Source organism: Gorilla gorilla, chromosome 7, assembly GCF_029281585.2.
Source record: "Gorilla gorilla gorilla isolate KB3781 chromosome 7, NHGRI_mGorGor1-v2.1_pri, whole genome shotgun sequence".
NCBI classification, from domain to species: domain Eukaryota; kingdom Metazoa; phylum Chordata; class Mammalia; order Primates; family Hominidae; genus Gorilla; species Gorilla gorilla.
In genome coordinates this window covers 110203772-110223302 of record NC_073231.2, presented here as the reverse complement: position 1 = coordinate 110223302, position 19531 = coordinate 110203772, and the positions used below count along the sequence as shown (strand labels likewise).

The 19531-nt window shown below is 40.5% G+C and overlaps 1 protein-coding gene across 2 annotated transcripts in view; it reads left to right on the top strand.

Moving 5' to 3' along the window:
• Positions 1-18022, top strand: part of DPYS (dihydropyrimidinase) — an 87860-nt gene extending 69838 nt beyond the window's left edge. The window contains exons 8-10 of one of the 2 annotated variants that reach the window (XM_019032735.4): positions 4144-4351; positions 16138-16268; positions 17609-18022. In XM_019032735.4, the coding sequence (XP_018888280.2) occupies positions 4144-4351; positions 16138-16254 (325 nt within the window). In that variant the 3' untranslated portion in view covers positions 16255-16268; positions 17609-18022. Of the gene's footprint in view, positions 1-4143; positions 4352-9076; positions 9195-16137; positions 16269-17608 lie in introns of those variants that run through there. The other variant, XM_019032736.4, reaches the window with a different exon arrangement.
• The last annotated feature ends 1509 nt before the right edge of the window (positions 18023-19531 follow it).

Here is a 19531-nt window from a genome sequence, read left to right as displayed (position 1 = left end):
TGCAAGGATTCAGAAGTGTGAAAGCTCCTAAGATTGGAGAATTACAGCTAAAGCTGGAAGGAAAAAGTTGGGTGACGAATGACACCCTGTCAGACACCTTCCAATGTGAAAGTGGAAGCACATTCCTTTTGCTGCTGGTGATAATGCCTCAAATTTACATTTTGTGTTAATTTGACTTCATTTACATAATGACTTAATATAAAGAATCTCTTAGATGTTGTCTAATTGTCCTCTTTCTCTTGCTAACCCCAAGGCTGAGAGAGTCAACGTAATGACCTTTTTTTTTTTTTTTTTTGGTATGAGGCAAAGAAATCTGATTTGATATTTTCCTGTGTCAACCTCATTTTAAGATCACAACTTACATCAAGGAAACAGTATAACAAGAACACTGAAGATACCTGGAATCTGCCATCTTCCTTTTCTTAGCCCACAAAAAAAGCTACTTTGTATATTCCCTCTTGTATTTGCCCACATGCATATATATTTTTCTGGTAGACATAATGTACATACTCTCTATCACCGGTTTTTCCATTGATATTACATAATTGTCAGGGTTTTTGCTTCCCAGAGTATTTTTAATTCTAGTCTTTCATAAATGCCTAATATTCTATAGGATAGACTTTGGAAAATAGTTATGCTTCAGTTTTTAAATAGTTTAGGCAACATTGTAATGACAATATTTGTGTATAAAGATTATTTCTTCTGTTAGATGTTTTCCCTAAGAGCTTCAGTAACTCTTAAGAATTTCTTTTTTCCTCCCATTCATGTACTTCAAATAACCATTTCAGCACAAATTTTTAATTCATTTTACTTTCTTCATATAGCAACCTTACTAATGCATCAGTCCAAAAATCTTTATATAGTATGCTGTAATACAATCCCAAGAGTCCCTCCCATCAATATAACTGTGATGTGTAGGAATGCAGCAGCCCAGGCTATGGAAATATTTGGCAGATTATAATGGCCATAAAAAGTCTTTTCACCCTGAAGGTTTGAAGCCCCTCTCTATTGTTTCCTAGCTTTATTTTCTTTGAGTTTGTATCTTTCATCATCATAATTCATCATAACTCATTCTATACTTAGTATTCCTTTAAATAATTTTCTTCATTTTCCTGTTTCAGTGACGTTATTTACCACTTGATTAATACCCCTCCATCCTTCTTAATGTTTGAAATTATTGTGTATTTGTACCCGTCTCCTGCTTCTTGGTGATTCTTTGACATTTCTTTATATCAGTAAGTTGGTTCCTAAGGTCACTGAAAGCTCTTTTTTTTTGCTGCAGCATACACTTAAAATATGACCCAGCAATTTCACTCCTGGGTATTTACATTAGAGAAATATTCATGCAAAACAGGTACCTGAATGTTTATAACAGTTCTATTCATATTCATCAAAAAACTATTTAGAAACAACCCAAATGGCCTTCAGTGGGTGAATGTATAGCACTGTGGTATGTCCATACAGTGGAATACTATGCAGCAACAAAAAAGGAGCTATTGATACACAAAACAAATTGGATGAATCTCAAAGGATTGATGTGGAATTAGATAACTCAGTCTTGAAAGATTACATACTCTATGATTCTACTTATATGACAGTCTTGAAAAGAGAAAACTATAGTGATGAAGAATAGATCAGTGGTTGCCAGGTGTTAGGGATTGGGGGAGGGCGTGACTACAAAGGGATAGTATGAGTCTGGGGTAGTGGTATCACTGTTCTGTGTCTTAATTGTTGTGATGGTAACACAAATCTATGTATGTGTAAACATTCATAGAAATGTACACCAGAAGGTCATTTTTATTGTAAATTTTAAAAATATAAAAAGATCCAAGTTTCCAACCAGGTGCAGTGACTCATGCCCGTAATCCCAACACTTTGGAAAGCCAAGGTGGGTGGATTGCTTGAGCCTTGGAGTTTGAGACCATCCTGGGTGACATGGCTAAACCCTGTCTCTACCAAAAACAATATAAAAATTAGCTGGGTGTGGTGGCACGTGCCTGTAGTGCCGGCTACTTGGGAGGCTGAGGTGGGAGGATCGCTTGAACTGAGGAGGTAGAGATTGCAGTGAGCTATGGTCACACCACTGTACTTCCAGCCTAGGCAACAAGAGCAAAACCCTGTCTCAAAAACTAAAAATTAAAATTAAAAAAATCTTAGTTTCATCAAACTGGTCATATGTCCTTTGGCAAGTGACATAACCTTTCTAAATCTCAATTTATTTTTCCTATAAAATGTGGAAAATACTCTCTACCTTGGAGAGGCATTCTAAAGATGAAATAAGATGTTATAAACGATCTCCCTGACATACTAGATGCTCCGCTTTCTCTTTTCCATGGCAGCTATTTCTCACTGGGAGCAGATTATTTTTTATTGTTATCATCACCATGCTTTTTTACAGCTATTTGGCTCTTAGGTAACAGCCTGGAGCCACTGAGGGTTTCAAGCAGGCAAGTGACATGATCTGATCTTCATTTTTAAAAGACAATTTGAGCAGCTTTGTGGAGAGTGGTAAGGAATGCAGGAGGGTAAGAATTGAAACAAAGAAGCCAGTAAGAAGTGTTGGGGTTGTCCAGGTGAGAGATGACGGTATAGACTCCAGTGGGAGCCATGGAGTGGGGAGAGGAGAAGCAGGGGTTTATTTTGGGAGGAGGTAGAACAAAGAAGCTTGATGCTGGTTGAGGGGTGAGGAAAGATAGATGGTGATGTCATTTACTGAGATGAGAACTCAAGGGAGGAGCAAACTTGAGTGGGTGGGTTGTGGTCAGCATTACAAGTCAAGAATTCTGTCTGGGCATGTTGGGATTGGAAACCAAGTAAGCAGTTAGACCAAGGAACAGGCCAGTGTTATCTTGTTCATTACTAGGACTGCAGCACACAGCAGCTGGGGCTTCCTCATCAGCCCTTCCAAATAAGGCTGGGGGAACTTTGAGCTGCTCCTCCTTAGACTCACTCAGCCTCAACGATTTTAAAAAAATTTATCTCTTTAATCCATTCCTGAGAGGGATTGTAGAACCTTCTACCAGAATTTAGAGTATGCTATTATTCTAAGTGAAGTAACTCAGGAATGGAAAACCAAACATTGTATGTTCTCACTCATAAGTGGGAGCAAAGCTATGAGGATGCAAAGGCATAAGAATAGCACCATGGACTTTGGGGACTCAGCGGGAAAGGGTGGGAAGGGGTGAGGGATAAAAGACTGCACGTTGGGTTCAGCGTACACTGTTCGGGTGATGGGTGCACCAAAATCTCACAAATCACCACTAAAGAACTTACTCACGTAACCAAATACCACCTGTTCCCCAAAAACCTATGGAAATAAAACATTTTAAAGAAAAAAAGGACTCAGATTATGCTCATATTAGTCACTGCTGCCAGATTTTTTTCTTTTCCATTTAATGAGATTTAAGGAAAGGAGGCATGTAGCGTTTTCAAATACCCAGCCTGGAAGTCATCAATCGTATTGTGTAGGATTGAAAAGTATTAATAAACTACTGAGAATGATGACAAATGTATGACATAGAATACACTAAGAGATTATATTCCAACATATTTGATTATTTCTGTTATCTTCAAATTTCTAGTTTTGCTACAGACAATGAAAGAAATTCCATATATACTTTTCCTTGATAACTACCAAGTCCAATTTGATAACTACCAAATAGCTATTTCCTTTGGGAAGGCAGGAACGGGCATGGGATTTGGGAAGGGGTATTGAAGAAGCCCCCATTGTATCTACAAAAAGTTAAAATTTCTTAGAGCTGGATATAGGGTCAGTGTGTTCACCAGTCACCTGCGTTTAAAAATATTTTATAATTTAAAAATGAAAAAATGTGTTGTTAACATATAAATAAAAATAATTTTAAAATCTGAACGTAAAAGACAATGCCCTCCTTCCACTCACTCCACCCTCATTAATCACCTTGAAGAGTGATCTCTTGGGTTTTTCTCTCAGAAAAATGTAATTACTTTGTAATGAAATGTTAATGTTATGTTCTATTCTTAAAGTTACTTGTTACAGTGATGAAGCTATGACTGAATAGAGTTGCTAAGTTTTCTTCTAAGTCATTCTTCTTTTAATATTTTATATTTATCAAGTGAGCTGATGATGATCCAGAACTTTTTTTGTTGTTTTCACAAATATAGGACTATCTCAGCAAAAACTCATCATCAGGCTGTTAACTTCAACATTTTCGAGGGCATGGTTTGCCACGGGGTGCCCCTTGTGACTATTTCAAGAGGCAAAGTGGTATATGAAGCCGGAGTGTTCAGTGTCACGGCAGGAGATGGGAAGTTTATTCCTCGAAAACCATTTGCTGAATATATTTACAAACGAATAAAGCAGCGAGACCAGGTGAGTGTGCCACAGTGGGATACTGCCACAAGTCGGACTGTCTCCTGCTTCTGGATGTCTGGCTGGTTATTGTTGGTAGTAGTGGTGTTGACACATCACACTTGGTTTAATGTATTCCTGGGGTGTCAGGATTGATATGAGAGATTAGAGATGCCAGTTTTTAGATAAAGGATCATTATTGGATGAACGCATTTCCCCTTGCAGACTGATAGGTCAGTTCAGGATTTCCAGATTGTGGGGTAATCTGGTGGGGGCTTTTGGCAATTGTGTTAGTCAGGGTCCTCCAAGAGGCAGATACCAAGATGGATAAAGGTGTATGAGTTTTATTAGGGGAAACACCTGTGAAAGAAACTAGGAGGTGGCTGGAAAAGATTGGGAGAGCCCTCAGATTGCAAGTTAAGTCTGAAACCAGTAAAGAAAAGAAAGAGAGAAAATGGGTAGGAGCATCCTGGAACACCCTACAGTCTAGGGGAGGCTGAAAAAGGCCGTCAGGGAGTCCCTGAGCCAAGTCTCAGATCTCCCAGCTACAGGCAAGGCCCAGTCATTGGCTGAGAGCCACTGTGGGAGGTGTGACCTCTCTGTATAAGTGTAATGAAGTTCAGAGCTCAGCAGCAGCCCCTTGAAAAAATGTGCTCCCATTAGTTGAAGATCTGCAAGGTCAGTTTTTATGACCACCAGAGCAATGGTGGAGTTTTGGGCTGGAGAAGACCTAAATTCTCTCTTGCCCTCGCCACCATTTCCTAGCTGTGTGGCCTTGAGCAAGTTTCTCGATCCTCCTTGGGCTCAATTCCCTCATCTGGAAAATGACAACAACGTTTCCTTCCTAACAAATTGTGACACTCAAATGGGTTTTTTTTTTAATGAAAGGCATGGCCCAAAGCAGTAGCTCACCACACCTGTAATCCCAGCCCTTTGAGAGGCAGAGGTGGGAGAATCACTTGAGGCCAGGAGTTTGAGAACAGCCTGGACAACAGAATGAGACCCCATCTCTACAAAAAATTTAAAAATAAAAAATAATTAGCCAGCCATACCAATGCACTCCAGCCTGGGCAACAGGTTGGTAGGAGGTCAATAAATGTCACTTTTGTCTCTGCTTTCCCCTTTTGATGACCAAATCTCTATCAAAGACCCCTGTTATTATAAAAGAGATATTGGGGCTTTCACACAAGTTTTGTTTAGTTCACACAGAGTTTGAAATAGTTTTAAAATTTTACACCAAATACACTAAAATATTTGAGAATTTTAGATTTAAAAAATCTAGATTTCTGGATATGGGGGCCGGGGAGGCAACCCTGTGTCCTCAATCCCACGTGGGTCCAATGGGCCAGAGCTAGATGGCAGGCCCCTGGCTAGGAGGTATTTCTGGTTTTCACCCAGAAGGCTTCACACATTACTTGCCTGGCCATGTAGATGGTAATGTTTGCCACCCTTGGACTAGTTCTAAGGCTTCTCCCTCTTCTTTCCGTTTTTCAAATGTACCTCTCCTTTTCCAGAGCTCTCTGGCTGTTTTTTTGATTCAGTTCATTTGGATCTTGTAGAGGCTTTGGTTTCTCCTTTAATGTCTTATGAAAAATTTTTACTTGTGGATTCTCAGAGTCCATTACGCAAGATTTATCCATTTTTAAACACTTCCTAAGGCTTTGATTAGGTAAACAAGTTTTCTCACGTGCTTTAAATTCTCAGAAATACTGCAGTTCTTTATATGCTGTGTTTATATGCTCAGTCGAAATAGGTGGTTTAAGGTTACAGTTAATATTTCTGGGGAGTTAGTTTATAAATGTTAACATTAATGGGTGACAAGTAGGTGGTAACTATAAGAATCCTAGGATCCTCGGTGTTTCTGAAGATGTATGTGATAAATAACAGCAGCACTAACATTTAGTGAGTGCTTACTGAATGCAAGACACACTGCTAAGGTCTCTGTCAGTATAATAACCCTGGGAGGGAGGGAGGTATTTTTTTCACTTAAAATTAGAGAACTGGCCAGGTGTGGTGGTTCACACCTGTAATCCTAGCAGTTTGGGAGGCTGAGGCAAACAGATTGCCTGAGCTCAGTAGTTCAAGACCAGCCTGGGCAACATGGCAAAACCCCATCTCTACTAAAAATACAAAAAATTAGTTGGGCGTGGCAGCGCACCCCTGTAGTCCCAGCTACTTAGGAGCCTGAGGCACGAGAATAGCTTGAACCTGGGAGGTGGAGATTGCAGTGAGCCAAGATCACACCACTGCACTCCAGCCTGGGTGACAGAGTGAGACTCTGTCTTAAAAAAAAAAAAAAAAAAAAAGTTAGAGAACTGAAGCTTCAAGAAATTAAGAAATTTGTCCAAGTCACACAAGCAAGTATATGGCAGGGCCAGGACATAAACCCTGCTTATATGATTCCAAAAACTTTATCCTTTTTTTTTTTTTTTTTTTTTTGAGACGGAGTCTCGCTCTGTCACCCAGGCTGGAGTGCAGTGGCGCGATCTCGGCTCACTGCAAGCTCCGCCTCCTGGGTTCACGCCATTCTCCTGCCTCAGCCTCCCAGTAGCTGGGATTACAGGCGCCCGCCACCACGCCCAGCTAATTTTTTGTGTTTTTAGTAGAGACGGGGTTTCACCGTGTTAGCCAGGATGGTCTTGATCTCCTGACCTCGTGATCCACCCGCCTCGGCCTCCCAAAGTGCTGGGATTACAGGCGTGAGCCACCGCGCCCGGCCAAAACTTTATCCTTAAGTAATAATAGATGCTGTAAATTATAAACATTGAGTTAAATGAAGTAATGAAGGATAAGTTACTCAGCGTTTGTTTTGGAAAGTCTCTCAAGGAAAAAATTAATCTAAGTTGGAGGCACTGATGGCAGCTGGTGCATTCATGAGACTGTAGCAGTAATCTAGGAGATGAACACAGAGGGTGGATTTAGGATATCATAAAGTAGTAAAATCAATAGAACTGGATGATAGATTATGTGACACCTGAAGTGGATCCAAGGTAGGGCCAATCTTGGCATCAGTTCCAGTTGCTTCCAGCAGGGGCGCTAGACTAACAGGGAACCCTGATAGACCATATTTAAATGCTTGGCTTTGCCTTAGTCTTCTTGTAGAGAAAATGTTTTGAGGCAGCAGAGATCATCAAATCACTGGTTTCATCAGTTCTCCTTTGCAAATTGTTTTGTGATTTTTTTGGCAGAATTAATGCCAACTGCAATTTTTATGAGTTCACTATCAATTCTGTGAATTATTTTAGTTTCTTAGTATTTTTTTCTGGTATCAAATTTTTAGGCATTTTAGTGCATCATTGTTTTAAAAATACCAATAAATGATAGTTATCATGTGCTGTTTTGAGCACTATCTGCCAAGCTCTGTACTAAGTGGTTTATATTCATTATTTTACTTAATCCATAAAGCAAGCCAAGTGGTAGGTATTATTGTTCCCATTTTACAGAATAGAAAGCTGAGTCTCTGTAGGATTAACTAACTTTCCCTAGGTTAAGCATTAAGTAAACCTAAGAGCCAGGATTTGTGATAAGGTCTTTTTGATTCCCACTGTACAACTGGACCTCTGTAGAGACAAAAAAAAAATAAAAGGAAGAAAATAGTCATGAAACCCAAATCATGGAGAAATGCCTTATTCAAAAAATGTTGGTGTGGAAAAGATATTAAATAAAATGGATAAAATGAAATGAGGTTTGGGAACTGTCTGGAGATGGTTCCCTATGGCATTAGGCAAAGACAACTTACAGGATAAAAATATCACATGAAGGTTAAGAAAAAGAATCATAAAAACTCTAGATTTTTAAATTCACATGAGGTTATCAAAGTCCTTGCTTTGGTTTTCATTTCAAATATTCAGATTTCTTTGTGAGTGGGGATAAGAGTTTGAGGGCAAGCAGGAATAGCAAATGCTATTTCTTTGCTTATCTGTTATCCCTACCAAGAAAATTAATCACTTCCTATTCTGGACTCCCAAAGCACAGAGTACAGAGTCACATCAGCATTTGTCAGTCCCTGAACTCAGCTGGTCTCCTGGCTAGAGTTAGTTCCTTCAGAGCAGCATCTTATTCTTTTTTGCCAGTACTTAGTACATAGGTGGCATCTGGTAAATGAATAAACTGCACACAGAAGGAGCAAAAGCTATAGTTTCAGAGATGCGTAGAAGGAAATTTAACTAAATTTACCCAGCAGATTCCCCCTGCCTTATTTCAAATAGTGGGATTATCTGTGAGAGCTTGATTCTTATCTATGATTTTACTGCATAATAATAAAATTTCTCAGCATCATACCATGCAGCTATTACTGTTACTGGATCTTTTGGGAAATTTCAAAGGAAAGAGAAGACATTTTTATCTGATTTGACAGCTTTGGGGAACTGTTAATTTATTTATTTTAAAATGTAGACAGCTGATCCTAAGGGAAAATATTGAATCAGAAGATAAGGCATCAAACTTTATTTGATAAATATAACATAATAGAATATATTTCAACTTCAACTTCATATAAAAGTTGTTTAAGGAAAGAAAAGCAAAAGAAAAGAGGGAGGGGAAAAATGTAAGAGCAACTTGGATGTTCAAGAGAATCCTGACTGAGCAAAACTACATATTATTAATTGTTTACAAAAATATATAGCTCTTTAAGTTAAAATGGATTATGTTTCTTGAATTTTTGTGTGTTTAGAGTGTTATAAGTTCCAACAAAATGTGAAAGTATAGACATTTGTTAAGTCATCTGTTTTTCTCTTTTTTTTTCAGTAATAGGGAACCCCAACCTTTTCTGGAAAATCAGGATCACATTGCATTTTATAGAGAAACAGCAATAGCTTCATGGAGTGATGTATGGTTTCAGAATACTGCTGCCAAAGCTTTTAAACTGGGTTGTATCTTTGCAATGATAAGGATAATTTGCCTTGTAGATAAGATAAAATTGAGTGGATGGCTGCTTTGGTCCTTGAGATGGGTATTCTCCATTTCTGAAATAACCATTTGTCAATGTCTTTCTCAAGGTGGTAGCTCAGAGAAAATAATTTAAGACATATCACTTGCCATATAATCCTAATTTCTTCAGGTTAATCACTACCAATACAAGGTAATACACATGCTGGAGTTGGCTCATTTTGGCTCACAAGAGACATATGTACGCATCTATGCCCAACTCTTCATTCAGTGGTGTCAGTTTGGTAGCTTGAAAACAGCCAGAGAAGGAGTATTTACCCACAGAAATAGGCAGGTGCTTTAAGTTAGGGCTTTAAGGGTGGTGAGGAAAAAGGAAGGTAGAGATAGTTGTTAATATTTACCAACACATCACTATACACAGGACACTTTCTAAGTACTCTTTTTCATGCTTTATCTAATCAATCAACATTCGTTCAGTAAATATTTATTGATCAACAGTTATGTTCCAAGCACACTTTAATTCTTTCAACAACCCTTGGAGGTAAGTAGTGATATTCCTATTTTATAGATTAAGAAATAGAGGCTCAGGGAGCTTACATAGTTACCAAGTGGCAGTGTTGGGACTCAAACCCAGGTTTGTCTACCTCCAAAGCCAATCCCTTTAACTTGTATCACTGCAGTATCCTAACCATAAAGTTTAATTCCTACTCAAACAAATAGCCACCCATTCCCCCATCCTTATGATATTGCTCCCTCAGTCTCCCCTCTGCACAGAGGGTTCACTTCCTCTCTGACTGGCAAATTTACCAGAGGAGCCAGCCCTGAAATGAGACAGCCCAGCTTTGTAGCTCACAGCATTTTGTTTGTTTGTTTACTTATTTATTTATTTATTTATTTATTGCTTCAAATCTTTCCCTCTCCCACTCCAGCCAGGATATTTTAAGGATTAAATTGAGATATTGGGTAAATTGTAAACATCATCAAAATGCCAATCTTCATTGTTATAGATCACCTCTGTTGCACCTAGGGCTTTCTCATGTACAAGTGATTCACAGAGCCCTGGGTAGCTCAGTTCAATGTGTGCTGAGTGCCCTCTACATTCACCAGGCCAGGCGTGGATTTCATTCTCAGGGAGTCACTGTTCATTTGGTCTGCTTGCTGTTGACCCAGCATCTGCTGTTTGGTATTTGGAAGTTCTGTTGTCTTTATTGATATTTTAGTATCTTAGCCTCCATGAACAGCATTCAATCATTAATACCTTTGGGATTCTTCTCTGTTGATCTTGCTATTTTCAGAAAATTTAGCATCCAGCCAGGCGTGGTGGCTCACACCTGTAATCCCAGCACTTTGGGATGCTGAAGCGGGTGGATCACCTGAGGTCAGGAGTTCAAGACTAGCCTGGCCAACATGGTGAAACCCCCTTTCTACTAAAAATGCAAAAATTAGCCGCGAGTGGTAGTGCATGTCTATAATCCCAACTTCTTGGGAGGCTAAGGTAGGAGAATCATTTGAACTCAGAAGGCGGAGGTTGCAGTGAGCTGAGATCGTACCACTGTGCTCTAGCCTGAGCAGCAGAGTGAGGCTCTGTCTCAAAAAAATAAATAAATAAATAAATAAAAAGGAAAAAAAAAAAGAAAATCTAGCATCCCAGCACATTCCATCCTCAGCAGTCAATATGATTAAATTTTCTTTTTCTTTTCTTTTCTCTTTTTTTTTTTTTTTGAGAGTCTCACTCAGTTGCCCAGACTAGAGTGCAGTGGGATGATCTTGGCTCACTGCAACCTCCACCTCCTGGGTTCAAGCAATTCTCCTGCCTCAGCCTCCCGAGTAGCTGGGACTACAGGCGTAGGCCACCACACCTGGATAATTTTTGTATTTTTAGTAGAGACGGGGTTTCACCATGTTGGCCAGGCTGGTCTTGAACTCCTGACCTCAAGTGATCAGCCCCCCTCAGCCTCCCAAAGTGCTTGGATTATAGGTGTGAGCCACCATGCCCAGCCCAATATGATTAAATTTACTATCAACTTATGTCTTCCTTTTTCCTTGGTCATGTAACCAAAAGGCATTTCTGCAGTTATGAAAGTGTAATGATAATTGGAATTAATGTTTATTTATAGAACCACAAATTATATAATTTTCATTTCTGTCTCTCTATTAATTTGTCACAATGACAAGTATCATCAAATACTGAGAACTCAAGTTCAATTCTCATTTACCAAAGTAAACCACCGATGTCCTGCTAGGTGAGGTGCCACCTATGTCTTCTGTATTACTTATTTTTTGTGCGTGCTGCCATAACAGAATATCTGAGGCTGGTTAATTTATAATGAACAGACATTTATTGGCTGACATTTCAGGATGCTATGAAGTCCAAGAACGAGGCGCTGGCATCTAGAGAGGGCCTTCTTGCTGTGTCATCCCATGGAGGAAGGCATCACATGGCAGAAGGGCAAAGAGAGAAGGGAGAGAGCCAAAGGGGCCAAACTTGTCATTTTATAAGGAATGCACTCCTAAGATAACAGCATTAATCCATTCATAAAGGCAGAGCCCTCATGGCCTAACCATCTCTCAGAAGTCTCACCTCTTAATACTGTTACAATGGCAATTAAATTTTAACATGAGTTTGAGAGGGGACAAACATTCAAACCACAGCAACAGCCTCTCATGTGGTTTTACCCTCAAGCCATTTTATTTGATTGTGATACCATCAAGATGGAAAGAATTGCTGTCAAGGTGTGATCATCTAATCTTGACCAGCATGTACTAGGGGGGAAAAAATACCATAATCAAATTAGCCTTCCAACAGTGTGTTCTCAGGACTTGAGTCTCTTGAAGTATTCCTTGAGAAAGTTGTCAAATAATTTTAGATGATGTTACCCTCAGGTGATAAAATTGCCCAATATCATAAAAAGTTTTAAGAAGTCCTACAGTCAAGAAATCTCCCTTCATTTAATAAATGTTTGTAGAGCACCAGGCACTATTCTAGATGCTGAGGATATAGGCATTAATAAGACAGCCAGTCTGATCACAAAGAGCTTATATTCTACTTGTTTCAAACTGTGGTTCATGGTGCTTAAGTTCTAGTTGTGTTTGAGCAATTTTACACCTCTTTGTGCTGTAGCCAATGAGCACAAAGGAGATAAAGGAGTCTGAAGATCAAGAGACATCAAAGCTGGAGATAAAATTTGGGAGTCATAACATATAGATTTAAAACCGTGAGTCTTAAGGTCACCAAGGAAACTATATTAGAGAAGAAAGGGGGCTTAAGATAGAGCTCTGGGCCCACCAACCTTCAGAGGTGGAGGAGAAGAGCAAGCATCAGTGGAGTCTGAGAAGGCTGACCAGTGAGGCAGGAAGACCATCAGGAGAACATGGAGTCCCAGAAGGCGAGAAAAGAAACCTGCTGTGTTTGTTCAATCCAGAATACTCTGTTTCCTCATCCTGGTTTTTCTATGTGTTTTATGCTGCATAAATGTCCTGTAAGAATTAGGTATGCTTTTAGCCAGGAGAATAGGGATGGAGTCTTTATTATCACCATATTCATCTGGGATGCCAGAGAAAGAGGCTCACTTTATTTTGACCCTGACTGCTAGTGTCAACTACATGCATTAAGCAATGGCTCTGCCATATGCTGGGGTCTGTGTCAGGCTGGGCAGTTCATACTTCAGACAGAGGTTTGCCATCGTCATTAGAGAGAAGGAATAAGACAAGGATTGCTAAGAGTTGGAGGTTAAGTCTACTTAGAAAACAAATGTGCAGCTGAACTTCTGAATAACAGCAGTGATGGTTTCAGATTCTGCAGAAGGAGTGCCATCACTTTTCCATTTTGTCACAGTGAACATCTAGTGATGTCCTAAAACATGCCCAGAGAACAATGCCAGAAGTGACAGACAGCACAAAGATGAAGAAGGCATGAGTCTAGCCATCATAGAGCTTATGTAACCCAATTCTAAGGATGAGCAAATATTAAAAGGTTAAAAGGGCTGAGAGGCTTGAGACTAGAACTTAAGTTGTCTTTGATTTCTGTCAACTTATCTATCAAAGGGAAAGACTGTGGAGTGTGAGACAGCACAGGACTCCTGACAGGAGGCTGCTTGTTTCTGAGGTGGCCGTGCATGCAGGCGTGGCTCCCATCCATGGCCATTCTGAGAGGAAAGCAGACCTGGCCCACCCAGAGCCTCAGAGGCAGGCAAGAGAGAGACAGTGTGCAGGTTAGACCCAGCCAGTCGGGTCAGAGACATGTGATGGTCAGCGTGACCAGGGTGACAAGCCAGACATGGCTGGCTCCATGACTGAACAGCCAGAAAGCAGTTTGTAGACAGCCGGCCACAGAAAAAGTACAGCCCAGGCCAGGCTCAGTGGCTCACGCCTGTAATCCCAGCACTTTGGGAAACTGAGGCAGGTGGATGACTTGAGGTCAGGAGTTCAAGACCAGCCTGGCCAAGGTGGCGAAATCCCGTCTCTACTAAAAATACAAAAATTAGCTGGCCATGGCGGTGTGCGCCTGTAATTCCAGCTACTTGGGCGGCTGAGATATGAGAATCGTGTGCACATAGGAGGTGGAGTTTGCAGTGAGCCGACATTGTGCCACTGTGCTCCAGCTTGGGTGATGGAGTGAAACTCTGTCTCGAAAAAAAAAAAAAAGTACAGCCTGGAGAACAGATAAATGATGCAGCACCACAAAAGAGCGTGACAGAAACTGAGTCAGCCCAGGCCAGGCCAAACCACAAAAAGAAGAAAGCAGGCTTAGATGGGAAGCCCTCTTCATAGCTCCCTCCCCCAAAATCCCTTCTACCCATATCTATTGAGTGCTTGTTATGAAGAAAGAGAGCAGCACACCAGCCCTCTGTCTGCCGGGGGAGACTGACGAGTGAACAGATTATTCCAGAAACCTGGGGTAAGCAAGATAGTGGATAGGGGACAGAGGGCCAAAGCTTCCTAGACTGATGATTAGCTGAGCTGAGTGATAAAAGAGAAGTCAGATAATTACACAAAAATGAGAGCAGCAGCCCAGCCCATGCAAAAGCATGGCCCTGACCGGAAGCTACCAGGAAGGATTCTGATGTGCCTGGCCTGGGTGGTGCCTGCTCCCAGAGCCTGCAAGCTGGGTTCTGGGGAAGCATCCTCTAGGTGATGGAGCAGGCTGTAGAGCAAGCCCCGTTCTGAGTGAGGAGGACAGGCCCTGTGTGTGATGGCCCCACCTGAGCCACTGGCATGGGCAGTCACTTCCCAAGACGGAGTCCAGGACAGACAAAAAATGAACAGCTGAAAAGTGCAAGTAGTGTAGGTTCAAGGAAGTGGTGTAGGAAGAGGGAGACCGAATGGGATCTGAGGAGGGCTGCACAGCACACAGTAGGCGGCACAAAAGTCTGCTCAGTTAGGTCACATGCTCCAGAGGCACTCACTGCAAAAGAGCCTGAAGATTGAACTGAAATATGCCATCGGCTTTGCTGAGTATGAATGCCAAGAGGAGCAGAGAGAAGGCAAGCCCTCTAGGTGATAGGCAGGAATGAGCTGAAAGAAGGACATAAATCTTGGTTTGCTCAGACGGGCCTGGATTATACTTATGTTAATTATGTTTAGTGCCCTTTTCATGCTAAGAAGTGTCCTACTTTGGATGATAAATTGTACAGTCACCCCAGGTTTAAGTGATATTCATGCAGTCTGGCTTGGAAAGTAAAGTCAGGAGAAGAAAAAAAAAAACAAAACAGGGACCGAGGACCTGAAAGGGAGGATGTGGCCAGAGAGTGGGGTATTAGTGAGTTTAAGGTTTCAGATGTGGTGGTCCAAGGTGGTAGAAATGGGAGGCTGGCCCTTCATTTCCTGGTGTCTGTGTTCCTCAAGATGACAACAGGGCTCAAAGACTGAGTAGACAGTGAGCCAAAATGGAAGTCCAGCAAAGCATTTAGACAGATACAGAAAGTGAGCAGAGGCTTGGCCTGGTGAGGGAAGGGCAGGAGTCCCCTCATTTCCTGAGCACTCAGTGCACACCCGATGCAGTGCTTCAAGTTCTGTGGCTGCAGGAGCTGTGGGCCTTGTTCTGTGTTGGATCCTCGGTGTTTGGTGTACTCTCTGGGGCTGTGTGAGCTCAGTAAATATCTGCTGAATGAATGAAGAAAATGCTTTGGCTCTGGAAATTCTCCACTGTCGGAGAGATAGGTTTATTTCCCCCATTTCATGGATGAGGAAGTAGGCCTGGAGGCATTAATTAACTTGTCAGTTTCCTACGCGTAGTAACTGGCAAATGGAGAATTCTAACTTAGATCTGTCTCACTTCAAAGGTCACACTGTTGATCACTACAATGTATTAGTTTGGGTGCTCAAAATGAGACCCACAGTAATTTGTTATTTGTCTGTGTGTGTGTGTGTGTGTGTGTGTGTGATTTCAAAACTCTGCTCAAGCACTGACAGCTCTCGCTGAATCCAGCAGAGGGTTCTGCTGCATAGTTGGTCACCAACGAGGTGAGATTCTGTGGAAGATCCATAATGCACAGAGACAGGAAAGTGGAAAGCGTACGCAATTGCTAGAATCTGAAGCAACTGCTCTGAGAGTGTTAGGAGAGGTACAAAGAAGCACTGCAAACTCAGGTGAGTAGGACTGAAACTAGAAGAAAAGGTCGGATGTTGGAAAGGACAGCAGGAGACAGTTGTGGGACTCAGAAGGGCGTGAGGATATGGCAGAGGCCCCAGTGAGTGTCCCTGGGCCTCTGTCTGATGCAGATTAATACCCACAAAAAGTGGGACAATCCAGATTCTCAAGGTTGCCAGGAATTTCTGTGAAAGGCCAAGGGGATGGGGAGGCACGTGATAAATTTACAAGATTCTTTTTTTAAAGCTCTCGCAATTCATAAAGGGAGCTACACTTAACTTTGAACTCAAGAAAATAAACCACAAGAGAGAAATGAAATGTTCTCTTTCAGACTTGCACACCTACCCCTGTGGAGCGTGCACCCTATAAGGGAGAAGTCGCCACACTCAAATCCAGAGTGACAAAAGAAGATGCCACAGCAGGGACCAGGAAACAGGCCCACCCCTGAAGTGTGTGCTGTCGGTAAGGGACTGTAGGCAAGAAAAGTCTTCCTGCATGACAGCATATGAAATTAGCATCTCTCCTCATAAGGGTTGAAGAGACCAAGGTCAGAGGCTTCACAGTGATCTAAGACTCAGGACAATTGAGCCAAGGGAAGATTGATCAAAGCAGAACATTTAGATAAGCCTTCCAGATTGTAGAAGGCCTTGGGCTTGCTAGAGAGTCATTCTTTAAGATGTTAGGAAACATTCAGTACAGCCTTGGAGAATCAACTATGAGCAAGTTGCACTAAGGAGGCTGATAACATACAGAGGGAACTACTTAAGACAGGGAGTATAATTTCATGGTCAAAATTTACAAATGAATTAGGACCTTATCTGGAGAAATGAATCTTCATATTGTAAATACAATGGTGTTCTAAAATTTAGAATAAGTGAAAAATGAATAAAATGTTGCTTTAGGGGATATAATCCTTCAGAAAAATTCTTTGATAGTATCTGATTATTTCACAGTTAGTTTTGGAAATAATATTACAGATACAGTCATTTTTGCAAAAGTATTTGAGCACTTCATCAGTTTTCTCTGTCTTTTGACATGCGGATCTTTCTTTTCTGAAGTGCCTCGTATCATCATCCTTGTCAATTTTCTTTCTTCAGTTGTCTTCTGGTCCTGCTCTCCCAGATCCTCATTTAACAGTGGCTTTGCTGTAATTTTAGCATCTCCCTAATATCACTTCCACTGACTTCATGAAATCTACATGTTTTGCCAGTTTTGCAATTTTGCTAGGCTCTTAATTTTTTTTTTAACGTGTGATATCTTTTCAGACAGTTCAACACATGGCCATCTGCACAAGACTTAACCCCAGAGGTTGACCTAATGGACCTGGTTAGACACTTGTGTTAATGAGAGGCACAGTTTGACAACGGTCTGGTTTTCTACATATTCAGGCACTGCACCTTTTCACATTTTGACAACCTCTTATTCCCTGCATAAATCCTGTTCCTGCAGGGCTTTGGATAATGAGGGCTTGAATGGCAAAGCCCTCTGTGCTACATGCCATGTTCTTTCATTATTGAATGTTGTGTCTTTAACAGGACTATCTAGCCCAAAGTCTCAACCTTTTTGTCATTTTCAGACTACCAGAATTATTCTTCTAATCTAGGATGATTTTGTTAAAAATTCAGGGAAAGATTAGCAAGAGAAAGAAATGCGATTCAATGCTATAACATGATATTAATGACATTTATAGGAGCAGGATTAGTGTTTACTTTGATTATAGCATTTCTTGGGGGTTAGGTTTGAATTCTGCATCTCTTTGTGAGGGAGAATGTTACAGTGAGTTCCTTTCATTCTCTTCAAAGGTAAAATCAGAGGAAAGGAGGCTGCCATTCCCTTCACAGCCAAACATTGTCAACCCATGGAGAAGCAGGCCTTATTCAACTCCCTAGGATCCTTTAGAAAAAAATCACCACTATAGGCTTCTTTGATTTTCTTTCAGAAGCAATTGCTGTCTTTCTCACTGCGTCTTTGTTGCTGCATAAGATTGAAGGTATAAATTTATATTATTGTGATGGAAAGGCTGTGTGGAAATTCATTGATGATACTTTAAAATGTCATCTTTGCTTGTACTAGATTTCTTACTTAGAATTTTTAAAAATCATTTTCTTGTTTAAATAGTTTCTTTTTAAAAAAATGGTTACATTAGTTTTAAAATAGCTCTGTAATTTTACTTTTTATTTAATTAATAAACATTGAGATCTTCATTTTATACCTTATTATCTGATTTATTTGTATCTCCTTCTAACTAGTGGGATTGGGATTCTAGGAGAGTTGGTTTTCATTTGAGAGCATGAGTTCCTGGCCACGTCTCTTCAGCAATTTTTGGAAATCTGGTCTTGGAAAACCCACCTAATCAAATTAGATGCTCAAGTTTAAAATAAGTCCAAGGCAAATTATCCAATCACAATGATGAATGCGAGATTTGAGGGAATTAAATGGAATCAGCATGGCTGAAAGAGGCTGCCTTAATACCTTCCTTCCCCTACACTTCCTAGTCTATGGTATGATCCTTCTGTGTGTGCAGAGAAACTAAGCTTAGATTTCTTCTCCTAGGTAACTAGGTCAAGAGGGATTTTTAAAAGATGGAATAAAATCGGGGCGATTATGCTCTCCTTGCAGGTGCATCTGCCCCCAGCATACTCACTTAGGAGTATATTTGCACATTTAACAAAGGGTAGTAGAAATTCAGTTTACCCAGTTGTGATTTGTTTTGAGCACAAAGAGAAAGGATGGTGAGCTGCATCTGAAGAAAATCCTTCTGGTTCAATCAAACTACAGCTCTTTTTTCTCAGGTTAAGAGATACTTTAAAATATTTATTTCTCTCCTCTGCTTTGGTTGACAATGGAAAGTCTACAATAAGACTACTGAATCCTGTTGAAAGAAATATTTAAATTGCTTTCTTACCCAGAAGTCAATTCCCACTCATCCTTTGGTATTTAGCTGTAATAGCACCCCACTAAGAGTCTCCCATATCTGACATGCTCCTCTGTAGGAGGCCCAGCATACACCCATCACCGTGCCTTATCTCGTTGCCTTATAATACCTGTTCTACTTGTCTATCTCCTCTAGGAAACTGAAAGCTTCTTCAGGACAGAGCCTGTCTGGTTCACTATTATTTCACCAGCATCTAGCAGAGTACCATGCAATTGATGGGTATTCAATGGATATTTATTAATATTCAGATAAGGGAGGAAGTGAAGGAGTTCCTGTTCAGTTCTCAAATTCATAAAGTTAGTGAGAACTCTCAACAAAATAGGGACAAACTTTGTAGAACATTTTAGTGTAAGGCTGCTTTAAATGGAGAGCACAGGTCATTATCTATTTGATAGATCTGTTTGGGAGAATAAAATAGCTATAGGATTCTGCATCAATAAAGACATTTGAAATGAATGTGGAAATCCCTTTGTTGCTTTTATTAGATTTTGTCACAATATTTTTATGGAAAGATAGGTCTAAATAATAATATAAAGCAACAGAAAAACATGATTCAAGCTATTAATATTTAATACCATAGTTTTCAAGGCTGCCTCACTATGCAATGAAAGATTTGTCACTAAACAACTGCATTTTTAAGGTCTGCAGAAAGAATAGGTGGAATGAGTAACATTCTTTTTCCATATTCCCCTTCCATTGCCTCCCTCCTCCCCTAAGCACTGTGATGGATTGGGAGGGAACCATGTATTCATGGTGGGCCCTAAACTTCGCTCCTCTATCTACTAACGAT